The sequence below is a fragment of the Oncorhynchus masou genome, chromosome 32 (genome assembly GCF_036934945.1).
Source record: "Oncorhynchus masou masou isolate Uvic2021 chromosome 32, UVic_Omas_1.1, whole genome shotgun sequence".
NCBI classification, from domain to species: domain Eukaryota; kingdom Metazoa; phylum Chordata; class Actinopteri; order Salmoniformes; family Salmonidae; genus Oncorhynchus; species Oncorhynchus masou.
In genome coordinates, this window is record NC_088243.1 from 33,409,099 (window position 1) to 33,435,156 (window position 26,058).

Consider the following 26,058-nt stretch of genomic DNA (forward strand, 5'->3'; position numbering starts at 1 on the left):
AGGCAGAGTAGCCTCCTCCAATGTGGTGGAGTAGTCAAATGAACATGTTTATACATTTGTATAAATGAATAAACTGAGTTTCTGTTATTGTAACTCCACTTTTTCAATTTAAATGTGTAACTTTGGCCAAAATATTCTCTCTTGTCCTTAAAACTCAGGCGTTTTGGGCCCCTTCACACTATAGCGGGCCCCTGCTATAATGACCACGTAGTCAAACCCAGATGTCGCTGTAGGGATCTGCGGTGGGTAGTTGTGACCGTACACCCGCCGCTCTCCCTTTTACACCGCATGCACTGTTTTTTTTTTCTATTCCAAGTTTGACCCTGTCTATTTCCTCTGCGCACTGCACTGTCTATAAAGTGACCATGCTTTTCCCACGCAGTCTCTTTCCCCGGCCACAAAACAACCGTGAGTGTCTAACTCACCGTTCTTTAACAACTTTAAAAAACAAAAAAATATAAAAAATAAAAAATATAAAATCTTAAAAATAAATAGGCCTTCCGTAATATACAAAATAAAAATACGTCGCTAAATTGTGTTAACAGGAGGCCTCGGGCTTAACCCGACGTTTAAGACAATTATATTTATCAGGAGAATACGCCGAGATTCCATTCTGTTTTTAGCTGTCACTTTTCCTTGTCAGCGAGTCTTGAAACTTCGATCTGAACACAAGTCGCATTCTAAGTGTTTTTACTCACAGATTCGGCCCCGGGGAACATTTCTTATCAACAATTCCCGTGATTATAGCGCGAAGGAAGAATTCATACATTTTGTGCACTCCGAGACATGAACACGGAGACTACAGGGAGTTATCCAATGGCTTCTCTCTATGTTGGCGATCTGCACCCTGATATCACGGAGGCTATGCTGTATGAGAAATTCAGCCCAGCAGGACCGGTGTTGTCTATTCGAGTATGTCGTGATATGATCACCCGACGCTCTCTGGGTTATGCCTATGTGAATTTCTCGCAACCCACCGACGGTAAGCAATCAAGCATGCCTCCAAGATAACGGCGTAAAGAGTTGCTTGGATGTTGGATTTATTTGAGCATGTCAACAGTTCAGTGCATTCGTCCTATAGAGAATACAATGTAAAGCACATCTTGATTTTATTGAGTGTATATCAGTTGTGATGTGATTTCCTGTTAAAGGTATCTCCAGCATTCACACCTGTCTAGCACTCAGTGGTTACCTCCAGACGACATAATAGAAACATACCGATACACAGGCAATCTAAGAGGTGTAGGCTAAGCCCCAATGCTGCATGTAACGGAATGAGTGAAAAACTATAGTGAGAGAGAATGTTTTCCACACAACTTGCACTGAACCATGCCTGGCACAGTGAATCAGACAACTAATACATGCAGTATGGACTCAGAATGCTTTTTACCCTTCATGGACTAACTCTGGTGAGTGGAGAAGTACAACATTTGGAATATCTCTTGACCCATATAGCAATAATGGTGGCCCACTTCAATGTGTCATTGTTTGAGGATTGACCAAGATATGCTCCAGGACTCCTGTTTTCACATGTACAAGACTCCTGCTTTGGATATGTTGTAACCAGCCTACTGTCTGTGTTGTGCCTCTAACTTTGAACGGATGGCTACAGCTTTGCTCCAGTCCTGCTCCACAGTGCCTAACCCAAAGTGACCCATTTCTGCTCCTATTTAAAGGGCCATAAGGGAACCGTTCTGTAGTGAAATTAATTCCCAATACCTTCCCTGCTGCCTTACAGAGAGAGGAAGAAACGGCCCAGCTGAACAGTAAGGCCACGTTCCCAATGATTAGAGGTTGCACGCACCAACCAATGGTTGCGTACCACTTTATTGACTGTGCAGTCAGGCACCAGAGTGCTAAAACATATGTGGTTTGCTGATAACTAAAATACCTATCCAGGCGTTGTAAGATCTGGCATGTGTCAGAAATGTCTAAGCAGGAGAACACGACCTAACTTGCATTTCCCTGCTTTCTGGGGATCATGTGATGTCCTCTGATCTGAGGAGAATAAGTCTGAATAGATTGCTTCTGCAAATACAATTCTGCTGAAACTTTTCATGTGGATTCAACACCCTTTTCTGGTTGGTTTTCTTGGGTAATTGTTGAAGTGTGTCATTCTCAACACCTCCATGTTCTCTCCTCTACATCTTGATCTGTGATGTTTTGCTCGGGTTGTAGTGGCTTACAATGTACGTGCTTGCAGGGTACACTGGAGGAATTTCCAACATTTGTATCCAAGCCCCTGCTCCTATTGTGAGAAGTCTGAACATTTACACATACTTGCACACTTTGAATTACCACTCGATTCAACAATCACTCATCTCTTAATTGTCCAAAGTAGTGCTTTTATGTGCAGTAGAATCATGTATTTGTTAGGTGTGACCTGACACGATTGAGCTGTAGCATATGGGGTGTGTTCTACGACAGTGTGGCTGCCAACTTGTTCAGCAGTGTGGACCTATGGGGCTGTTTTCATTTCACACCTGCCACCAGATATCTGACTTAGTGTAGCTAGAGAACTCTGTGGTCACAATATAACCTGAAGGTTGTACTTTTATGACAATACACAATCAATATAACATGTCAGGAAGTAAAAGTGTAGTACAACTACCACAGATGTAGAACTACAACCACATATTTGAGGGGAGTAGTGTTCCTTCGTGTGACTAAACTAGCTTTGGCTGACCGTCTCCACTTGGGTTTCAGCATGTCACAGCTGCATTTGTAAATAGTTACAAGACCTGGGGTTGCTCATCTGAACATTCTTGTTGAATGTGTCTCCCTCCATCAATGGAAGAGAATGAATAAACTCACTCCACACCAGCACATACCTCTCAGGACCCCTCTCTAAATATAGTCGCTCTCGCAGGCAGTCCAAATGTTGCCTGCCTATAATATCTCAAAAGTTTTAGTCTTCATACAGGGGTAATGTTTGACAATTAATTAGGGTGGCTATCAGCCTCACCTAGAATAAACTATCCAGTTTTCAGCTGTATGACTAAATACATTTACAGTATAATATCTTCAAACTGACCAGTGAAGTTCACTTGTTTTGTGTGTCACGTTCACTTTACCTCTTTGATTTCATCATGTTTATCTCTGCTATTCATCCATTGAGCAATCTCAGCTCCACATGGTGCTCAGGGTCTTTCATCAAGCATGGCCATGGGAACCTTCGAGAACTAGACAGACAGGGTGACCGTCACACACCTTCTCTGAGCTGGTTTGTGTGAAGTACAATTGCACAGCAAACTGCTGATGCCAGCAGACGCAAGGGAGCTCCGTTTTGTTTAACAGACATTTTTAGCTCTAAAGCCCGGGTGTGTGTTGCTGTGGAGTGACAGGAACAAAGGGGAGCTCTCTGGTTGGCATGTGTACCCAGATGGACATGAGAGAGGGGGCAGGAAAATGAGAACTGGCACAACAGAAATCATGATAGGCAGATCTGGAAAGTTACACACACTGGCATAGGTAGTGTGGACCATGAAAAATAATACAATGGCTGGTGTTTATTGGAGAACCTATAAGAGAATGTAAAGTTTAAGAGCCATTTGCCTCACTGAATTATATCTGTACATGCACTATATGTCTGCCATTGTATCTATTCATTATGAGAGGGTGAATCAACTATTATGTCTTGTGGCACTTCTGGTCCCATTTGTCTGTGTGTTAGCGCCATGTGCTCCTGCCTAGCCAACTGCCCCCCAACAGCTGCTCAGTGTGGTGGCAGGCGGAGGTCAGACTCCATAGCCACATGGTGTAGTAGTTCGGACAATCCAGTAGTAGCATGGTTTCTTAAGTGTGCAATAAACTAGGGCCAGTAGTTTTTCCTGACCACATGACTTGACCAGGAGTAACTCCTGGTCCTATCCATCACGACACAATGTGGTAGTGTGAATGATTTGGGAGATGTACGTATGGTGTAGCATGCAGCATGGTGTGGTGTGCATGGTTTGAAGTGAGCACTATATAGCATAAACAACATGGTGTACACAGTGGCTGGTATGTTTTTGGCTCCATGATGTAAGTTAACACTCTGACCTCTCCCCTCTAGCCGAGAGAGCCCTGGACACCATGAACTTTGATGTGGTGAAAGGGAAGCCAATCAGAATCATGTGGTCACAGAGAGACCCCTCACTCAGGAAGTCTGGGGTGGGCAACGTGTTCATCAAGAACCTGGACAAGACCATCGACAACAAGGCCCTCTATGACACCTTCTCTGCCTTTGGGAACATTCTGTCTTGCAAAGTAAGATTGCCGTGTTTCTGACCATAGACATCTGGTATGACCATAGACTTGTGTACTTTTTTAAAAAAGAGCATCAACTTGTCTCTCAAACAGGTTGTGTGTGATGAGAATGGATCCAAAGGATACGCGTTTGTGCACTTTGAAACGCAGGACGCAGCCGACCGCGCCATTGAAAAGATGAACGGCATGCTTCTGAACGACCGCAAGGTGTGAGTGTCTGATCATGAAGAGCGGGTGGGGAGGTGTGGGGAAGGGGCTGAACTGGAGTTACATCATTGTGTAGAAAGTGGACAGTTTATATCAATCAAGGGCAGCTAAGATATTGATGAGGATTGTACATGGTTGGAGTCTGATGTAGGCCTATACTGTGACACGGAAAAAGGGTGAGGTTAGCAGAGGAACAGCAACCTGTAGATCAGGGATCGGCAACTGGAGGCCCGCAGATCTATCTTATTTTGTGGCCTCCGCCCCCATCAAAGTTGCCCATCCCTGCTGTAGATGCATATAACGAGCCTCTTTCTCACACTCAGTCCCCATACACCCTGTCTTTCTGTGTGATTTGCGTGAATTACACAACTAACAGTGAATGTTTTTTGCAGTGCTTACAGGGAAATGTGGCTTTAAACCTATACAACAACCCATTTCGACTCTCTGTGGTCAACTCACTCCATGTGTCAGCTGAGCATCCTTCTGTCTGTACGTTTGTCCACCCGTCCACCTGCCTGTCGTGTGTGTGTGTGTAACCACGCTTGTGTGTTTTAGTGATGGAGCGAATGCAGGAATGCAATACTGGAGCCAGATTGGGAGAGGTCTGCATAACAAGGTACAGTCTGAGTAGAAAAATATGATCTATCAACCTAGTTTGGTCCTCAGCTTCCCTTTTTATGGACCTCTGTCCCTCCATGCCTCAAGTCTTGGACCAGGAAACGTCCTTGTGTCTGCTGTGTTCTGGGTGTATAGCATGAATGCTCAGTTTGCCTGATTGTGGTGCCATAAACAGTGCAAGAAGAAGTGTGTTCAATGTTGTTCCTGAGACGTCCTTGACTGACTCACTGTGCTGCTGTTCTATACAAAGTGCTTCCTTCCATTTAATAGTCTTGGACTCCTCAATGTCAGTGCTGTGAAAACATGAATCTCAGAGGGAAAATATAAGAGATGGATCACCGTCCCTTTCTCCCTGCTGCTCAGGACTGTTTTACAAGAGTTGTCATTGCTCTTTCGTGGTGTTTAGGTTCGTTGGACGTTTCAAGTCTCGGAAGGAGAGGGAGGCAGAACTCGGGGCCAAAGCAAAGGAGTTCACCAACGTCTACATCAAGAACTTTGGAGACGACATGAACGATGACAAGCTAAAGGAAATGTTTGACCAATACGGTAAGCTGTGACTGAAACATACCCAGTTTGCTTATTAGTGGAGAAGTTTTTGTTTATCACATATTTGTCTTGCAATCTTTTCAAGGAAACTAGACATGCACTTGCATTTCTCAAAACGCATATAACTGAGTCCCATTTGTTCTTCTTTTCTCCCTGCAGGTAGAATTCTCAGTGTGAAGGTTATGACCGACCCTAGTGGCAAATCTCGAGGCTTTGGCTTTGTGAGTTACGAGAAACACGAGGATGCTAACAAGGTACTATTATACCCTCATAACAACAGTCATGCCAATACAAGTCAGCAGGCTTTCGTGGTTGGTGTAAAAAGACTAAGTGAGACAATCGTACGAATAATCACATTGTGTTAACTTATGGATTTACGGCATATAGACTGGCTGTAACAAATAGATCTCTACTCAGGCATGTGAGGAGATGAACGGCCAAGAGTTCAATGGGAAGACTGTGTTTGTGGGACGCGCTCAGAAGAAGATTGAAAGGCAGGGGGAGCTGAAGAGGAAGTTTGAGATGCTGAAACAGGAGAGGATCAGCCGTTACCAGGTCAACTAGCATGTCACTCTCCTCTGGCACCACTATGTCTAATAGAACACTAATTACAACCAAATGCCATTAATCAACCTGACATCTTGTTTCATAGTACCCATTCATTAAGGGAACAAGCCAGGCTGAGTATGTATGTTTGTGGTCATGACACTGTTTTTCTGGTTTCAGGGTGTTAACCTTTACATTAAGAACTTGGACGACACCATTGACGACGAGAAACTGCGCAAGGAATTCACCCCATTCGGTTCCATCACCAGTGCCAAAGTGAGAGAGTGCAGCATAAGCCAAAACAGTGCACCACAATTACTATTTTCAGTTGTGTATTTGGAGTGTGTTATCCAGATATAACACGGCTTCTCTTGCTGCAGGTGATGCTGGAGGAGGGGCGTTCCAAGGGCTTTGGGTTTGTCTGCTTCTCCTCTCCTGAGGAGGCCACCAAGGCTGTGACTGAGATGAATGGGCGCATTGTGGGCTCCAAGCCCCTCTACGTGGCCTTGGCTCAGCGCAAAGAAGAGCGCAAGGCCCACCTCACTAACCAGTACATGCAGCGCATCACTGGCATGAGGGCCATGCCTGCCAACGCCATCATCAACCAGTTCCAGCCCGCCAGCGGATACTTCATGCCTGCAGTGCCTCAGGTTAGTGAGGGAGGGAGAGAGGGTTAAAATGGGTTTGAAAGAAAGTTATGTGAGATTTACTGGAAATGCCCTTAAAATTCCCTTCAAAAAGCCATGTCAAGGTTCTGACAGTTGATATGATAAATACTGCTGTGCAAATGCCAGTAAGATAATTGGCACTGTAACAAGTGAGTCAGTTGTTGTTTACAGGATGTAGAACTTTAATTTTGTGCAACATTATTGCATACATGGTTACACTTCTGTCATTAACTGTGTGTGTGTGTCCCAGGGCCAAAACAGGACCACCTACTATGCACCCAATCAGCTGACCCAGATGAGGCCCAATCCCCGTTGGCAGCAGCAGGGTGGCAGAGGCCAAGGTGAGGGTTAGAGATGACATCATACATAATAACTAAATGTATCATGGGCTATATATCTAGGCTATATATGCAGGCTATATTTATTAAATTACTATTTGTCCTAGTGACATTATGTTGACTTGAACTGCTGTCCAATAGTAACACTGCTAACCCCCTCTTCTCTCTCTAGGTGGTTTCCAAGGGATGCCCAACTCCCTGCGCCAGCCTGGTCCACGTGCGAACCTGAGACACCTGGCTCCCAGCGCCCAGGGCCCACGAGGCATGGGGCCTGCTGGAGCTCAGAGAGTTGGTAAGACTGGATTGCCTCAGTATATCTGATAGCCACTGACTATAATTTACATGGTGGAAATATTACCTCATCAAGCTTGATATACTGGCTCATCATACATCCTTATGTGTTACCCCTACCATTAGGAGGTGCTGGCCAGGCTATGGGTCCTCGTCCCTCCATGGGAGTCCCTGCCCCTCGTGCCATGCCACCCTACAAGTACGCCACCAGCATACGCAATACTAACCCCCAAGTGGTGCAGCCCATCGCCTTACAGCAGGTAAATCTCACCAACCTCCATCTTTAGCATAGTTAAGCTGCCTCCTTCATCCCTCATCTCTTCTGTCCCTCAAATCTCTATTTTCCCTTCCACTATTTTTCTGTTCCATCACTCCCTTGTTTTAACCACTTTCTTCCCTGTCTTCCTCCTCTCAGGCTCAGCCAGCTGTACATGTGCAGGGTCAGGAGCCTCTCACATCCTCCATGCTGGCTTCTGCACCCCCCCAGGAGCAGAAGCAGATGCTGGGTGAGTGCTGGAACAGATTGGTGGTGTGTCATATTGGTCCTTGGAAGTTAGCCAAATTCTAGAATCTATAGTCTAGAACCTTTGGAGGGATTTTGAACATCATTGCAATAAGGTGCAATTATACAGTAACATTTGAAGCCGTGAAAGCCAATCTTAACCCTCCCTGTCTCTTGTCTCTCTCTCTCAGGGGAGCGCCTGTTCCCCCTGATCCAGGCCATGCACCCCAGCTTGGCAGGGAAGATCACTGGGATGCTGCTTGAGATTGACAACTCTGAGCTGCTGCACATGCTGGAGTCCCACGAATCCCTGCGCTCCAAGGTACCAGGAACAGGATAATATCAGATCATAAAAATGGATCTAGGGTCATATAGTGTTGGCTAAGGCTCTAATTGTTTCTCCTATTTCTCTGCGTGTTTGTGCAGGTGGAGGAGGCTGTTGCCGTTCTGCAGGCCCACCAGGCAAAGAAGGATGCCACACAAAAAGTGGGAGTCATCCCTACAACCACTGCTGCCTCTACTTCCTGATGTGTAAGACCGCTTACTAAATGTTTGTTAGATTAGTTTTGTTAATAGATGAGAAAATGTGAGCTATGATATCACCGAAGCATGAGCTTTTGCCCTAGCACTGATAATGGTGTCTACTCAAACATTTTTGCAACATACATTAATGGTGTATAGATTTACAAACTTAATCCATTGCTTTTGATTAGTTCAATTGTAGTGGGTTCATATTTCTTATCCAATGCTTTTTGTGTCCCCCCCCCCAGGACACAATCAACTGAGAAAAAGATGGGGAGAGATCACTACATTGGCTTCAAATGACTGGGTCATCTCGAAAAAATCCTATGCAAAAATAAATAAAAACAAGGTTGAAAAAAATAGAAAAAATATTTTAAAAACATAAATATTTTTTAAAGAGATTACAGTACTTAATTTGTCTAGTTAAAAAAAAAAAGTTCTGTAATACATTTTAACTTTACCAAAAGCAAAACTTCCAACTAAATAAGGCCCTTTATTTTGTGGCCAGGACAAACCCCTTTTCTCTGAAAATTTGCTTTGCTCTTATTCTTTGTTTGAAAGTTTTGTTTTATGATTTGTTTTGGACAATTGGATTCCTCCGTCCCATCATGTTATCATGGGTGGTGTGGTATATGTTATTCTCAATAAAGGGATGAATATCAAATTTACAATGTTTGTTTTTCTTTTCCACAATAGTTTGCATACTGCCATAGCCCCATAGTAGGTGTGCTCACACTGCGCATTACCCCAGGGCTAAATATTAGGTTAACCAATGCTTGTTTGAACCGGATAAGCTAGTCCAGGGACTCTTAACCCGGAGCTAAGAAAAATGCAGTGTAAAAATGCCTAGTGTGTACACATTTCATTGCTCAAGTGAAGCATTGAATAAAGATTAGATTATTGGTTATTGATCAAATTATTCATTTAATTTCACAACCAAAAAACACAATGTTACATGAATAACACTAGCTACCTTCGCAGGAACTGAGGACCATAAGAAGTAAGACAACTATTATACCAACTAGCCAGCAACAGTGATTGAAAAAAAAAATATATATAATACTATACTGGTATTTTGAGTTGAGCTGTAAGATTTCAGCTTTTGGAGAGTCCCACTGGTTTAAGATTGGGCGATAATTTTTAAATGGAAAAGACAGGTGGCGCCGGAGCTCAAACATGAATCACCAGAGAGGTGGGCTTTTGTTGTAACGCACCAATCACGAGTCTTGTTGGGTTCAAGGGTTAAAGGTTACAAGATGGCGGCGACCAAACGAGTGCTGTATGTTGGTGAGTTGGTTACTCTTTGCAATAGTTTTTGTACGTAGTTACTGTGTAGTTGAAATAAACATCTTAGTAATCTCCTGGCAAATAAGCTACACATTATTTACGTGTAAAGTGGACCAGTCTGTGAATAAGCTGGCTAGATAGTTAGCTAGTTGCAGGCAGCGAGTGTGTGTAACGTTAGCAATTTAACGTCTATCAAGCTGTTGGTTGTTGTAATGCCCTATTCGTGATATTATATGAACACCTTTAGTTATAAAAGCTTGAAATAGCGTTTTATCTGATTTGAATCAACTCATAGTAAACTAACTTGATTGTGTGTGCCTGTTGTGTTGACAGGTGGTCTCACAGAAGAGGTGGACGAAAAAGTGCTGCACGCGGCATTCATTCCGTTCGGGGATGTCACAGACATTCAGATTCCAATAGACTATGAAACAGGTCAGAATAAATGGCTTTACCATTCAAATTTGGCATAAACAATCAGCTGAATCAGTAAAAAGAAAGTAATCTATCCGTCCTGTCTACTTATCCGGAACAAACTGCTACTGTTTGTAGATGAAACCCTGAAGTTTGGAGCAGACGTTAACGTCTCATGTTATTGTTTACTTTGCAGAGAAGCACAGAGGATTCGCCTTCATTGAATTTGAATTGGCAGAGGTAAGTTTAATGAAAACCTCAATGTAAGTATACAAAATGATGTTGGTGATGCTAGCTAGTTACCACTGTGAGGTCATTCCACAGGTTCGGCATGGATCGCGGTATGCTTTAAACAACATTTTACATACATTTAGGGTCATTTCACATAAATATCATTTCGTACAGTATTGTGATTTTTAGACATGGTTAACAACGTCCACATTCATGTTTTCAAATTATTTATTATGTATTTTGATGACTACATTATTGACGTTTAGTGAAAATTGATTTGATTACTGCTGTGTTTTGTAGAATTCCAGCATTGCGCCCGTTGTTTGTCGCGTCACCTAACATCCTAATCTAGGGGTTATGGTGGATGGTCATTAGTCATCATGGTGATTGTGTTGTACTGGTTTGCTGTGATTGTCTTTCATCCCCCTCTTCATCTTCCACAGGATGCTGCAGCTGCTATTGATAATATGGTGAGTGTTTGCTTTCCACTAAAGTCAAATTGGTTTAACTAACAGTGATTTGCATTATCCCTTGTTTTGATAGTATGTACTCTGAGACAGTGACTCACATGTTTAAAAGCTGTGGTATTGGACAATTCTCATTGATGCATGTTTTCCCTCTGTTTTATTGACAGAATGAGTCAGAGTTGTTTGGAAGAACCATCCGGGTCAACATTGCCAAACCTATGAGAATCAAAGAAGGCTCTTCTCGTCCAGGTGAGTGATATGCGTTAGTCTCTCTATAAAGATTTTAAACTGTCCCATGGCTTTTAGATGTGGTAAAACCGCTAACTGTATACCATTTCCTCAGTTTGGTCGGATGATGATTGGCTGAAGAAGTTCTCGGGAACGACTGTCGAAGACGCTGAGGTTACGGAGTCCACTGGAGAATCAGCCAAATCAACAACAGCAGATGTAAGTTGACTGTGTGTTCCTGCCTGTTTCTCTGTGAGTGTAGTACATTGCATAGTATCATATTATGATCTAAAAGCCTGACACGATAAAATATTATCATTGATTGCAGGGCGAGCCCCCAGCCAAGAAGGGCAGAACGAACCCCCAGGTTTACATGGACATCAAGATTGGCAACAAGCCAGCAGGGAGACTGCGCTTTCTGCTCCGAGCAGACATTGTTCCTATGACAGCAGGTATCTATGCTCCTCCTTGTTATAAAGTACCTGGGACATTTCTGAAAATAGAACACTTAATTATTAGACTTCGGGGATTATTTAGGGATATTCAAATAAAATTGTATTTCTCACTCTGTATACAATAATAGTTTAACATGATTTTTGAATTACCACATCTCTGTACCCCACACATACAATTATGTGTAAGGTCCCTCAGTAGAGCAGTGAATTTCAAACACAGATTAACTACAAAGACCAGGGAGATTTTACAATGCGTCGCAAAGAAGGGCACCTATTGGTAGATGGGTAAAAATTCAAAAGCCGGCATTACCATGCTCAAAGGGATATTCAAAGTTATTAATTACACTTTGCTGGGAATCAATACAGGCGTCCTTCCTAACTGTTGCCGGAGAGGAGGGAAACCGCTCAGGGATTTCACCATGAGGCCAATGGTAACTTTAAAACAGTTACAGTTTAATGGCTGTGATAGAACTGAGGATGGATCAGCGTTGTAGTTACTCCACAATATTAACTTAATTGACAGGGGAAAGAAGGAAGCATGTACGGAATACAAATATTAATCAGTGCACTAAAGTAATGTGGCAAAGAAAGTCACTTTTTGTCCTGAATATAAAATGTTATGTTTGGGGCAATCCATTACAGCATAATACTGAGTACCTCTCTCTGTATTTGCAAGCATAGTGGTGGCATCATGTTATGGGTATGCTTGTAATCGTTAAGGACTGGGGAGTTTTTCAGGATTAAAACAAATCTATGGAATGGAACTAAATCAAATCACATTTTATTTGTCGCATGCGCCGAATACAACAGGTGTAGTGTAGACCTTACCGTGAAACATTTACTTACAAGCCCTTAACCAACAATGTTGTTTTAAGAAAAATAAGAGTTAAGAAAATATTTACTAAATAAACCAAAGTTAAAAAAAAAAATGATATACAAAAAAAACACAGTAAAATAATGACAAGTCTATATACGGGGTACCGGTACCAACCACAGGCAAAATCCTAAATGAAAACCTTGTTTAGTATCCTTTCCACCAGACACTGAGATTTATTCACCTTTCAGCAGGACAATAACCTAAAACAAAAGGCCAGCTCTACACTGGGGTTGCTAACCAAGAAGACAGTGAATGTTCCTAAGTGGCTGAGTTACAGTTTTGACTTAAGTCTACTTGAAAATCTATGCTAAGACCTGAAAATCGTTGTCTAGCAATTGTCAACCAATTTGAATAGAATAATGGGAAAATGTTACACAATCCAAGTGTGGAAAGCTCTTAGACTGCCAAAGGTGCCTTTACAATGTGTGAATACTTATGTGAATTAGATATCTGTGTTTCAAAAATTCTGTAAACACTTTCACTTTGTCATTATGGGAAACATTTTGAATGTAGACTATAACAACATTGTGGAATAGGTCAAGGGGTATGAATACATTCTGAAGGCAGGGTGAAGTGACTGGGTATCAGGACGTATCAAATCAGAGCTCATATGTAAAGCAGGAAACATGCAGCTGGTCTGAAGTACTGTATGCTTGTTAAATAGGGGCATCCCCTAAAATCTCCAACCCTCTCGACCCTGATATCTCCTATAGAAAACTTCCGCTGCTTGTGCACACATGAGAAGGGCTTTGGCTTCAAAGGCAGCAGTTTCCACCGCGTCATCCCTCAGTTCATGTGTCAGGGAGGAGACTTCACCAACCACAACGGTACTGGGGGCAAGTCCATCTACGGGCGCAAGTTTGACGATGAGAACTTTGTCCTCAAACACACTGCTGCAGGTGAGACACACCCAGGTCTAAATGGCTGTCTGTGAATTAATGTGTAGAGTGGTGAGGAAGTGCACGAGAGGCATTGCCATACGCAGATTTGGTTGAATATGGTTTCTGATCACAATGCTCTCCTCTCATGTGTAATAGGTCAGCTCTCAATGGCTAACTCTGGAGCAAACAGCAACGGCTCTCAGTTCTTCATCACCTGTGATAAAACGGATTGGCTGGATAACAAACATGTTGTGTTTGGAGAGTTGATGGAGGGCATGGAGGTGGTCAAAGCCATGGAGGTAAGCAGAGGGGAGGGACATGCATGGAGGTGGTGAAGGGGAAGAATGGTCCTATAGGTGGTTACAGACTGAAGAAGTTGTGTACTAAGACTGTCATGTTGTTTTCTGTCCCCACAGGCAGAAGGAACGAAAGAAGGCAAGCCCAAGCAAAAAGTGATCATTTCAGACTGTGGAGAGTATGTTTGAGTTGAAGTACAGAAGAGTGACTGTTGTATGTTTGTGTAGCTCTGTGTGACTGAATGTTTGAGAAAAATGAGCAGTGTCGGACTGCAGAATTGTTAAAAGGGCAAATGTTGTATCATGTACTGCAGTTGCCCATGACTCATCTGCTGTACATGGATTGTTCCTGTTGGTTCCACCTTCTCTGTGATGTAAATATTGCAAACACTTTTTTTTTTATAATGAACATGAACAGCTTCTGTGTCAATTTCACATTTTCCAGATGTAAAATGAAACGTTTTGTTGTATTTCACAATACTTTACCAACATCTACTCACTATAAAATTGACCTGTTTTAGATTAGAATGTTTTTGGTCATGTATTTTCTCTGCTATTTTTTAAATAAAATGTCTGAAATGAAAGCCTATGTTAAGCAGCTCCAGTCCAAATTATACTGAACTAAAATAAACGCAACATGTAAATTGTTTCATGAGCTGAAATAAAAGATCCCAGAAATGTACCATTTGCCCAAAAAGCTTATTTTTCTCCTTTAGTGCACAAATTTGTTTTACATCCCTGTTAGTGAGCATTTCGTCTTTGCCAAGATAATCCATCCACCTGACAGGTGTGAGATATCAACAAGCTGATTAAACAGCATGATCATTACACAGGTGCACCTTGTGGACAATAAAAGGCCACTCAAAATTGTGTAGTTTAGTCACAACAATGCCACATGTCAAGTTGAGGGAGCATGCAATTGGCATGCTGACTGCATGAATGTCCACCAGAGCTGTTGCCAGAGAATTGACTTCATTTCTTTACCATAAGCCGCCTCCAACGTCATTTTAGAGAATTTGGGAGTACGTCAGACCGGCCTTACAACTGCAGACCATGTGTAACTATGCCAGCCCAGGACCTCCACATCTGGCTTCTTCACCTGCGGGATCGTCTGAGACCAGCCACCCAGACAGCTGATGAATCTCTGGGTTTGCACAACTGAATAATTTCTGCACAAACTATCAAAAACCAGCTCGGGGGAAGCTCATCTGCATGCTCGTAGTCCTCACCAAGGTATTTACCTGACTGCGGTTCGGAGTTGTAACCGACTTCAGTGTGCAAATACTCACCTTTGATGGCCGCTGGAGAAGTGTCCTCTTCACGGATGAACCCCGGTTTCAACTGTACCTGGCAGATGTCAGACCGCATGAATGGTGTGGACGAACAGTTTGCTGATGTCAATGTTGCGAACAGAGTGCCCCATGGTGGCTGGGGGTTATGGTATGGGCAGGCATAAACGACGGACAACGAACACAATTGCATTTTATCGATGGCAACTTGAATGCACAGAGATACCATGACGAGATCCTGAGGCCCATTGTCGTGCCATTCATCTGCCACCATCACCTCATATTTCAGCATGAGGCAAATGGTGGTCACACCACTTGTTTTCTGATCTACGCTCCTACTTTTTCTAATGTACACTATACAAAAGTATGTGTAAACAAGTTCAAATTTGTGGATTTGGCTATTTCAGCCACACCCGTTGCTGACAGATGTATCGAATTGAGCACACCGCCATGCAATCTCCATAGACAAACATTAGCAGTAGAATGTCTCAGTGACTTTCAATGTGGCACTGTCATAGGATGCCACCTTTCCAACAAGTCTGCTCTGCTAGAGCTGCTGCAGGGAAAACTGTACGTGCTTGTGAAGTGAAAAAGTCTAGAAGCAACAAAGCTCAGCCGTAAAGTGGTAGGCCACACAAGCTCACAAAACGGGACTGCCGAGTGCTGAAGCTTGTACCGCGTAAAAATGCAACACTCACTACTGAGTTTGAAACTGCCTCTGGAACTGCTTCTGGAAGCAACGTCAGCACAAGAACTGTCCGTTGGGTGCTTCATGAAATGGGTTTCCATGGCCCAGCAGCCGTACACAAGCCTAAGATCACCATGTGCAATGCCAAGTGTCGTCTGGAGTGGCGTAACGCTCGCCGCCATTGGACTCAGGAGCAGTGGAAACGTTCTCTGGAGTGTTGAATTAAGTTTCACAATCTGCCAGTCTGACAGACGAATCTGAGTTTGGCGGATGCCAGGAGAACGCTACCTGCCCCAATGCATAGTGCCAACTGTAAAGTTTGGTGGATGAGGAATAATGGTCTGGGGCTGTTTTTCATGGTTCGGACTAGGCCCCTTAGTTCCAGTGAAGGGAAATCTTAATGCTACAGCATACAATTACATTTTAGACCCCTCAAACTCAACTCTGGACCTCAAAGACAGGTCCACTGCATTTTTCATTGTTCCCCTCTAATCAGGGAATGACTTACACCAGGTGTGTGCAATTAACTATCAGGTAGAATAGAAAACCAGCAGGTTCCGGACCTCGTAGGGTAAGAGGTGAGTACCCCTGTTCTAGACCATTCTGTGCTTTTAACTTTGTGGCAACAGTTTGGGGAATCATTTTCCTGTTTAAGCAGGTAATGCCCCGCTGCACAAAGCAAAGTCCAAACAGAAATGGTTTGTTGAGCCAGGCCTAATCGCCCAACCTCACTAATGTTGTTGTGGCTGAATGGAAGCAATTCCCTGCAGCAATGTTTCAACATCTAGTGGAAAGCTTTCCCAGAAGAGTGGAGGCTGTTATAGCAGCAAAGGGGGACAAACTCCATATAAATGCCCACGATTTTGGAATGAGATGTTTGATGTGCAGGTGTCCACATACACTACCTGACCAAAAGTATCTGTGACCAACAGACTCATATCTTTATTCCCAGTAATGTGAAATCCATAGATTAGGGCATAAGGCATTTATTTCAATTGACTGATTTCCTTAAATGAACTGATAACTCAGTCAAATATTTTGAATTAATGCATGTTTATATTGTGGTTCTGTACATTTAAATGGCCCGTGAAACCGCTCATCTGCATGGTTCACGAGCCCCACCCGCCACACCTGAACAAGTTCATTGTTGCACGACAACATCGCTATGTGTGACTGACTGCTCCACCCACACGCCTGCGTTGAGAAACCGATTTTCATCCGTAGGGTCGCGTTCAAAGGGTGTTTCTCCGTTCCTATTCGGACTGCAACTTCCCCGACTGAGTTTATGGTCCTTTTGTCATAGACATTTTGAAGTGTAAGTACATGATTTGTTTACATTTCCACCTGTGTATCAATACTAGTAGTGTAAGGTTATTAGATTACGATAGAGAAAGTTTGGGTTATTTTTCATTGTTTGAAGAGACTGCGTTTGGGAAAGGTTTTCTCTATACTTTTTCTATTATTCAGCGAACTCACTAGAATAAACAATTGGGGAATAAAGTACTGTAGTTGCTGCATAGGCTGTCGTTGTTAAGACCTACTCTGAACATTTAACTTGCCTTTTTGCAATAGTTAACTTGCTACTAAATAGGAATCTTGTCATGTACTTTTAGGACATGGGTGTTTTTGCCATCCTTGATACATACACATTATTATTCATCATTCAATCTCATTTTGAAAAAGACGGTAAGTGTGAAAATAGCTCCCAGTTATGCCTATTTATTGATAATTTTACAAAGGGGAAAACCAATTATGTGTGAATAAAACATGGGAATAATGTACCAAGTCAGTTGTCCAACTGAATGTATTCAACTGAAATGGGTCTTCTGCACATTTCAGTTTAAACCCCTCTGAATCTGCCTTAATCGACATCCACGTCTTCAGCGCCCGGGGGTTAAATATATACAGGGCCAGTCAAAAGTTTGGACACACCTACTCATTCCAGGGTTTTTATTTATTTTTTACTATTTTCTACATTGTAGTATAATAGTGAAGACATCAACACTATGAAATAACACATTGAATCATGCAGTAACCAAAAAATGATTAAACAAATCAAAATATATTTGAGATTCTTCAAATTAGCCACCATTTGCCTTGATGACAGCTTTGCACACGCTTGGCATTCTCTCAACCAGCATCATGAGGTAGTCACCTGGAATGCATTGAATTAACAGATGTGTCTTTGTGGAAGTTAATTTGTGGAATTTCTTTCTTTCCTTGATGCGTTTCAGCCAATCAGTTGTGTTGTGACAAGGTAGGGGTGGTATACAGAAAATAGCCCTATTTGGTAAAAGACCAAGTCCATATTATGGCAAGAACATCTCAAAAAAGCAAAGACAGTCCATCATTACTTTAAGACATGAAGGTCAGTCAACGTGGAAAATGGCAAGGACTTTGAAAGTTTCTTCAAGTGCAGTTGCAAAAACCATCAATCGCTATGATGAAACTGGCTCTCATGAGGACCGCCACAGGAAAGGAAGACCCAGAGTTACCTCTGCTGCAGAGGAAAAGTTCATTAGAGTTACCAGCCTCAGAAATTGGAGCCCAAATCAATATATTACAAGTTGAAGTAACAGACACATTTCATAATAAACTGTTTAGAGAAGACTACGTGAATCAGGCCTTCAAGGTCGAATTGCTGCAAAGAAACCACTATTAAAGGACACCAACAATAAGAGACTTGCTGGGGACAAGAAACACAAACAAAGGACATTAGAAAAGTGGAAATCTGTCCTTTGGTCTGGTTTTTGGTTGCAACTGCCATGTATTTGTGAGACACAGAGTAGGTGAACGGATGATCTCCGTATGTGTGGTTCCCACCGTGAAGCAATGGAGGAAGAGGTGTGATGGTATGGTGGTGCTTTGCTGGGGACACTGTCAGTGATTTATTTAGAATTCAAGGCACACTTAACAAGCATGTCTACCACAGCATTCTACAGCGATATGCCATCCCATCTGGTTTGGGCTTAGTTTAATTTATTTTCCAATATGACAATGACACAACACACCTCCATGCTGTATAAGAGCTATTTTACCAAGGAGTGTGATAGAGCGCTGCATCAGATGACCTAGCCTCCACAATCCCCCCGACCTCAACCAAATTGTCATGGTTTGGGATGAGTCTGACCACAGAGTGAAGGAAAAGCAGCCAACAAGTGCTCAGCATTTGTGGGACACCTTCAAGACTGTTGGAAAAGCATTCCAGGTGAAGCTGGTTGAGAGAATGCCAAGAGTGTGCAAAGCTGTCATTGAGGCAAAGGGTGATTACGCATTAAGAAGGAAAGAAATTCCACAAATTAACTTAAGGCACACCTGTTAATTGAAATACATTCCAGGTGACTACCTCATGTAGCTGGTTGAGAGAATGCCAAGAGTGTGCAAAGCTGTCATCAAGGCAAAGGGTGGCTACTTTGAAGAATCTCAAATATAAAATATATTTTGATTTAACAATTTTTTGCTTACTACATTATTCCATGTGTTATTTCATAGTTTTGATGTCATAACACCAGTTATGTTTTTGTTCACTCACACTCAAAGGCCATCTCTTCCCCCTACTCCCTCTCTCTCTCTCTTCTATAGATGGCTGGAGGTAAAGAACACTCCAGAATTTGACTTGAGATCTCAACCAACAGTTTTCAACCGAAAAGGGTTTCTCACACCATCCTCCATCTTAACTTCCGTCAGAGAGGTAGATTGTGAGTCAGCTTCCCAATGAACTGGGCATTCCTCCAGGGCCTCCTCAGTGGGGTGAACAAGTACTCCACGGCATTCGGCCGTGTGTGGCTGTCCGTTGTCTTCCTCTTTAGGGTCATGGTGTTTGTCGTGGCAGCAGAGAAGGTGTGGGGGGATGAGCAGAAGGACTTCCAGTGCAACACGGCCCAGCCTGGCTGCCATAATGTCTGTTACGACCACTTCTTCCCTGTGTCCCACATCCGCCTATGGGCCCTGCAGCTCATCTTTGTCACCTGTCCCTCCTTCATGGTGGTGATGCACGTGGCCTACAGAGATGAACGTGAGCGTAAACACACGCTCAAATATGGCGAGGGCTGTCGGAAACTTTACAAGAACACCGGCAAGAAGCGCGGGGGGCTGTGGTGGACCTACGTCCTGACCCTGATCTTCAAAATAGCCGTGGATGGCACCTTTGTGTATTTAATCTATCATATCTACGAGGGCTATGACTTCCCCTCTCTCATCAAGTGTGAGCAGAAGCCCTGTCCCAACAAGGTGGACTGCTTCATCTCTCGCCCCACAGAGAAGCGTATTTTCACCATTTTCATGGTGGTCACCAGCCTGGCCTGTATCCTGCTATCTTTCTTTGAGATCCTGTACCTGGTGGGGAAACGATGTAAAGAGTGTTTCACCCAGATACACCAATCACGCAACTCCACCATCCAGTCACGCCAGGTGGTCATGGCTACGTCTCTGGTGATCGGTGGCAAGAATCAAATGGAGTCCAACTCTCTAAAGTTGCCCAGCAAGGATGCCTCAGCCCCATCTTATACTCAAGGTTGGGGAGTAACTGATTACATGTAATCAGTCACATGTAATCTGATTACTAAAAAAAAAAAAAAGGTAATCAATTACGTCACCAACAAAAATATTGTAATCAGATTACAGATACTGTTGATTACTTTTACATTTAGAAAAGATTTTTGGCAAAAGAAAATACATGAAGTCCTTTCTGTTTTCTCAATGACATTCAATTCAGCATTGAAAAAAGGTTTCAAGTTTAAGTTTAAGTTTGTTCCACCTGAGTGAGTCTGACCACAAGTGAAAGACCACTATGATGACACACCAAAAAGAGAATGTAAAGAAGTCGAATAACGAGGCTGGAGGCAATGAGAAGTATCTTCCATTTCTCTTCTGGATAGGCAAGACTTGGCCAGAGTTCTTCATTGTTCCTCTGTAGGCATTGTTTACTTACCTTTGTGTTGATGACCGGTGTTCCCCCCTCCCCCCCCCACTCCCGCACACTGACTCGGGACCGGTACACCCTGTATAGCCTCTTTACTGTGTTACTTTTTTTAAACTTTAGTTTATTTAGTAAATATTTCCTCAACTCTATTTCTTGAACTGCATTGTTGGTTAAGGACTTGTAAGTAAGCGTTTCACGGTAAGCTCTACACCTGTTTTATTTGGCGCATGTGGCCGATTTGATTACAACACAATCAAATTAATTGAGTCACTTTGAATAAAACATCCATCATTAGCAGAGTTTTGCACCAGGGCTGGACAATGTGATATATTCTCAAGTTATTTGTTTGCTGTCTACCACACCTCACAACTTTACCATTGTTATTTTTCGGAAAGGACTCAACCTTTGCCACACTGTGCCCACACCATTGCTGTTCTTATGCCCTGGGAAGTGTTACCTGTGTCATCCTCCATTACTAATAGCAGAGGCGGCTTTAGGCTTTGTTGTGAAAAGATGGCGCATACGTCAATATTGTCAGATGATTTTTTTTAATCCTTCTGGATATTGAGAGAGTATTTTTCTGGTCATGTTGTTTCTGGTCATGTTGTTTGTCAGTAGGTTATGCACAACTATGGCTTGAATACTGACGATTCATTTCTGTGTTCATGTGTATGATAGATTATAAAATACATGCACTCTGCACAAAGCCAGTAAAGCATGTTGATTTGAATGTGTTTCAGTAAACATAGTTGTTGATGATATGTCCCAGAATGTATATTACATGGATGCAAACAATGAGGTCCACTTATAGGTATATTTACATATTTTTATCAAAGTACAGTTGCAGTTTATCTATTTCACTTTATTGTTTGTATATTTATACAATGCAATTTATGCATTTTTCAAATACATTTGATAAATATAAACAACAGACAGTATTCAAATGAAGGGTTTTTTTGTTCAAAGATTCTTAAATAAGGATCGAGAGCATGAATAAAGTCCCTGAGTATGGTAGGAAAGATACTTTATTTCGGATTAATCATAATTTCTGAATTATACAGTATCAGTCCCATTTCACTCTCTTGTGACAGCCTTGGATGGTTTGGTTCTGGGTGCTGATATTAGTCCCATATCATCACCAGTGCATTAGTCACAGCAGTTATTCATGAAGCTCATTCTATATATGGGGACCAGAACATATGAAGCACACTCTCATTGTATAAGAGGACCTGTCCATTTGTCAGTGGTGTAAAGTACTTAAGTAGTACTTTAAAGTATTTTTACTTAAGTCATTTTTTGGGGTATCTGTATGTTAGTATTTATATTTTTGACTACTTGTACTTTTACCTCACTACATTCCTAAAGAAAATAATCAACTTTTTACACTATCAATTTCAATTTTCCCTGACTCCCGAAACTACTCTTTACATTTTGAATTATTAGCAGGACAGAAAAATGGTCCAATTCACACACTTATCAGAACATCCCTGGTCATCTCTAAAGCCTCTGATCTGGCGGACTCACTAAACACACGTTTCGTTTGTAAATTATGTCTGAGTTTTGCAATGTACCCCTGGGTATCTGTAAATAAAATAAAAACAAGAAAATGGTGCCGTCTGGTTTGCTTAATATAAGGAATTTTAAATGATTTATACTTTGGTACTTAAGTATATTTTAGCAATTACATTTACTTTTGATATTTAAGTGTATTTAAAACCAAATACCTTTAGATTTTTACTCCCAAGTAGTATTTTACTGGGTGATTCACTTTTACGTGAATCCTTTTCTATTTATGTGTCTATACTTTTACTCAAGTATGACAATTGGATACTTTTTCCACCACTGCCATTTGTATGGACAGAGGTTGGGTCCCCAGTTTAACACGTCAGCCAGAACTGTAGACCCGCCCAGTGGAGAAATTTGACGATCTCTGGGACAGGTTCTGAGTTGGTGACTCCTCTGTTTACATGGAAATGAGAGAAAAGAAAAGGGATGATATGTGTAGTAAAGGTGAACACAGGGCTATGAGGTGAAATCAAACAAATTACTCTCACTTGGTATTCCAGAAAGAGGCATTTAAAGTTGTTCAATGATGTGTATGTTTTTGTCTTCTGTAATAGTCAACCAGGAATCAAGGACGGGCCTTGTCTGTTGACACAGTGAATGTAATCTGCCTGTATCCTTTCTCTCTATTCAGCATCTTGAATCAGGAATTGTGGGTATTTTACTGCGTATACAAAGAAAATAACACACCTTTGCAGCAGTAAGACTGTACAGGATTCTCTGTTAGTTCTGCCCCAGCTCCTCATCTTCTGTTTGTACACCGCCCTATAAGACAAGTACTGACACAGAACATTGGAGTAGTTTTCCTGATCTATTCTCTCAGCGTGTGGAGACATGCCCTGCACAGCGGTTGAGTCATGGGCTGCATTCCATCAGGTGTGCCCGTCCAACTGCCTGGATCAGTTGTCATTAAACTGGAGCCAAAAAAGGAACTTTCCACTCCATCCCTGTCTCCTAGACCTAGTAAATAAATTACAGAAAGTGTTGCCAGGGAAGATGTTGACGTGTCTTATAAGAGGCCTATGACCATTGTAAAGATTCCTGAAGTGTGATATCTGGGAGGATCTTTTCTTACAATACCTGATGATAACTTTTAGTCTAGTGGTGAACCATTACCAATCATGCCTCATTCTCAAAAGCTAGACAGAAGTCACATCCTTTGTCTATGTAGTTACGTTGAGCCTAACTGTCATATTGGCTGCATTTACACAGCCCAATTCTGATATTTGTTTCCCTAATTTGTAATTTGACCAAACAGATCAGCTCTTTTGACAGTCATTTGGCAGAATATCAGAATTTGTGTAAAACACAGCCCTTGATTGAGCGACTAAAGGATTGCATGGATCTATTGGATGAGTCGTTGAATAGCCTGTGGAATGTGAATAGAGGTAGAATACTTCACCTTGGTGGATGTGAACAAAATACAGAAAAATAGAAACCAGTTCAACCGCAGGAATGTATGTGGGGAGATTGCCCATTCGCTGAGCTGAGACCTCTGATGCGTGGGCAAAGTGGATGAACAGTAAACACTAGTTGAGAGAGGTGTTATAAGAAATGAAGAAAGTGTTTGATGTCATTGAAAGTTCACATCCCATGGGTACATACTTGTGATCCCAGTGTGTTATAATCCTGCAGCATTAGTACGTATCAGCCCGTATGAAATATAAAATATGTCAATAGCTCAGGTGTGTTTGTGTGTCTGTTTGAGAACATGGATGCTCAAATACATACTAGTCACACACAGTAAAGTTGAATGTACATGTAGGAACGGTACATTCATATAACAAGCCTTTTTGCCTTTGTTGTTGTGTCATGCGTGGGGACATACAGTAATGTGATAGCGTTGAATAGAGGCAATCCTCCTCATAGAGCTGATATGTTCTGACATGTTTGGGGAATTATCACAAGTAGATATTTGATGATGTTTTCCATACACCACACATCTGGGAGTTTTTTTTTTTGCCCACAAATATTCTCCCAACAAAGATGTTCTTATGGCCATCTGAAAATATACTGATACTCTTTGTCCTGGGAACATCAACACAGCCATCCAGTAAAAGACATTGTGAACATCTTCTATGAAAGCTTATCTCCAAAGTCTGCTCATATAAGTGGGGGGTTGCTGGTCATATCAAGGAGAAATGAGCCATAGTCAATTTCCTTGGAGATTTAGATTTGGGATGATCTCCATAGTAAGCAAAAACCTTCTAGTTCAGTCCATCCCTGGCCTCTCGATAACCATGAAGAATAAGAATAAGGGAATAAAGAGACAACAAAGGAAGGTCTCTGCATATCAGTGAAACAAAAAAAAGTAAAAATAACATTTGTTCCATTGAAAAGAGGGTAGAGAAACAATGAAAAGTCAGGTAACTTTAAAAACAACAACAGGTAATATGATAAGGAATTGCTGTGCCTTTATTAAAAAAGTTGAAAGGATGAATTCTCTTGCTGATTTGAAAGTGCCCCCCTCCCTCTCACCCACTGCCTCGCGCCTTCCGCTGGCCCACCTCTCCATTCAATAATAGAGTTGCCTTGCACCAGGTAAGCCTTTGATGCTTTCCACCAATCAGGTGTAAGGAACAGCAGCCAAACAAAACCTCGTATTCACCTCTGGGTGTGGCGGCCTCTTATGTTAGTGGAGGGCTGGGAAGCATTCCGGAACAAGTTTCAACTGGAAGAAAGGACTGTGCATAGAAACAGGAGCTGGAAATCAAGACCAACACACAAACAAAACATGCTCAAGCTGCTGTTTCCTTATATCCATTTGTCCTGGGTTAAGTTAATGGAGAGATGGCCTATCAATAATATGATAATACCAATTTATTGTGTATGTAACTTAACATGTGTAGGTAGTATATACACTGCTCAAAAAAATAAAGGGAACACTAAAATAACACATCCTAGATCTGAATGAATGAAATATTCTTATTAAATACTTTTTTCTTTACATAGTTGAATGTGCTGACAACAAAATCACACAAAAATTATCAATGGAAATCAAATTTATCAACCCATGGTGGTCTGGATTTGGAGTCACACTCAAAATTAAAGTGGAAAACCACACTACAGGCTGATCCAACTTTGATGTAATGTCCTTAAAACAAGTCAAAATGAGGCGCAGTAGTGTGTGTGACCTCCACATGCCTGTATGACCTCCCTACAACACCTGGGCATGCTCCTGATGAGGTAGCGGATGGTCTCCTGAGGGATCTCCTCCCAGACCTGGACTAAAGCATCCTCCAACTCCTGGACAGTCTGTGGTGCAACGTGGCGTTGGTGGATGGAGCGAGACATGATGTCCTAGATGTGCTAAATTGGATTCAGGTCTGGGGAACGGGCGGGCCAGTCCATAGCATCAATGCCTTCCTCTTGCAGGAACTGCTGACACACTCCAGCCACATGAGGTCTAGCATTGTCTTGCATTAGGAGGAACCCAGGGCCAACCGCACCAGCATATGGTCTCACAAGGGGTCTGAGAATCTCATCTCGGTACCTAATCGCAGTCAGGCTACCTCTGGCGAGCACATGGAGGGCTGTGCGGCCCGCCAAAGAGATGCCACCCCACACCATGATTGACCCACCTCCAAACCGGTCATGCTGGAGGATGTTGCAGGCAGCAGAACGTTCTCCACAGCGTCTCCAGACTCTGTCACGTCTGTCATGTGCTCAGTGTGAATCTGCTTCCATCTGTGAAGAGCACAGGGCGCCAGTGGCGAATTTGCCAATCTTGGTGTTCTCTGGCAAATGCCAAACGTCCTGCACGGTGTTGGGCTGTAAGCACAACCCCCACCTGTGGATGTCGGGCCCTCATACCACCCTCATGGAGTCTGTTTCTGACCGTTTGAGCAGACACATGCACATTTGTGGCCTGCTGGAGGTAATTTTGCAGGGCTCTGGCAGTGCTCCTCCTGCTCCTCCTTGCACAAAGGCGGAGGTAGCGGTCCTGCTGCTGGGTTGTTGCCCTCCTACGGCCTCCTC

At 42.5% G+C, this 26,058-nt stretch overlaps 3 protein-coding genes and 1 long non-coding RNA gene across 5 annotated transcripts; 3 read left to right on the forward strand and 1 right to left on the reverse strand.

Annotated features, from left to right (window-relative positions):
- The first annotated feature begins 354 nt into the window (after window positions 1–354).
- On the forward strand, window positions 355–9,157 carry pabpc4 (poly(A) binding protein, cytoplasmic 4 (inducible form)). Of its 2 annotated transcripts, XM_064953965.1 has the most exons (17): window positions 355–982; window positions 4,055–4,248; window positions 4,342–4,455; window positions 4,848–4,944; window positions 5,011–5,071; window positions 5,480–5,619; window positions 5,779–5,873; window positions 6,037–6,174; window positions 6,346–6,441; window positions 6,546–6,815; window positions 7,084–7,174; window positions 7,344–7,463; window positions 7,589–7,722; window positions 7,878–7,968; window positions 8,156–8,286; window positions 8,391–8,495; window positions 8,735–9,157. In XM_064953965.1, the coding sequence occupies exons 1-16, from the start codon at window positions 787–789 to the stop codon at window positions 8,490–8,492; spliced, it is 2,070 nt and encodes a 689-aa protein (XP_064810037.1). In that variant the 5' UTR covers window positions 355–786; the 3' UTR covers window positions 8,493–8,495; window positions 8,735–9,157. The 2 variants fall into 2 exon arrangements, with proteins under 2 accessions (XP_064810037.1, XP_064810038.1); XM_064953966.1 differs by lacking the exons at window positions 4,848–4,944; window positions 5,011–5,071 and having other exon boundaries at window positions 358–982; window positions 4,342–4,457.
- A 572-nt stretch (window positions 9,158–9,729) lies between these two features.
- ppie (peptidylprolyl isomerase E (cyclophilin E)) lies at window positions 9,730–14,301 on the forward strand. Its single transcript, XM_064953967.1, has 10 exons — window positions 9,730–9,773; window positions 10,107–10,205; window positions 10,381–10,424; window positions 10,859–10,885; window positions 11,050–11,131; window positions 11,226–11,329; window positions 11,439–11,562; window positions 13,156–13,341; window positions 13,480–13,622; window positions 13,740–14,301. Exons 1-10 carry the CDS (start codon window positions 9,743–9,745, stop codon window positions 13,806–13,808), a joined length of 909 nt encoding a protein of 302 aa, XP_064810039.1. The 5' UTR covers window positions 9,730–9,742; the 3' UTR covers window positions 13,809–14,301.
- A 2,442-nt stretch (window positions 14,302–16,743) lies between these two features.
- Window positions 16,744–22,128, forward strand: LOC135525979 (gap junction beta-4 protein-like). The gene is made up of 2 exons (XM_064953968.1): window positions 16,744–16,911; window positions 19,179–22,128. The coding sequence occupies exon 2, from the start codon at window positions 19,311–19,313 to the stop codon at window positions 20,133–20,135; it is 825 nt and encodes a 274-aa protein (XP_064810040.1). The 5' UTR covers window positions 16,744–16,911; window positions 19,179–19,310; the 3' UTR covers window positions 20,136–22,128.
- LOC135525980 (uncharacterized) lies at window positions 21,930–24,124 on the reverse strand. The gene is made up of 2 exons (XR_010453226.1): window positions 22,771–24,124; window positions 21,930–22,476 (listed from the first exon to the last, which is right to left on the reverse strand). It is a non-coding gene; the product is annotated as an uncharacterized LOC135525980 (long non-coding RNA).
- Window positions 24,125–26,058: the final 1,934 nt, after the last annotated feature.

Excerpts from the sequence above, each read along its gene's own strand:
- pabpc4 (XM_064953965.1), top strand. The coding sequence starts at position 787 with ATGAACACGGAGACTACAGGGAGTTATCCAATGGCTTCTCTCTATGTT. Across the intron at positions 4,456-4,847 it reads TGCTTCTGAACGACCGCAAG|TGCTTACAGGGAAATGTGGC; the intron begins GTGTGAGTGTCT and ends TGTTTTTTGCAG. Across the intron at positions 4,945-5,010 it reads AGCTGAGCATCCTTCTGTCT|TGATGGAGCGAATGCAGGAA; the intron begins GTACGTTTGTCC and ends TGTGTGTTTTAG.
- ppie (XM_064953967.1), top strand. The coding sequence starts at position 9,743 with ATGGCGGCGACCAAACGAGTGCTGTATGTTG. Across the intron at positions 9,774-10,106 it reads CAAACGAGTGCTGTATGTTG|GTGGTCTCACAGAAGAGGTG; the intron begins GTGAGTTGGTTA and ends TTGTGTTGACAG. Across the intron at positions 11,330-11,438 it reads CCAAATCAACAACAGCAGAT|GGCGAGCCCCCAGCCAAGAA; the intron begins GTAAGTTGACTG and ends CATTGATTGCAG.
- LOC135525979 (XM_064953968.1), top strand. The coding sequence starts at position 19,311 with ATGAACTGGGCATTCCTCCAGGGCCTCCTCAGTGGGGTGAACAAGTAC.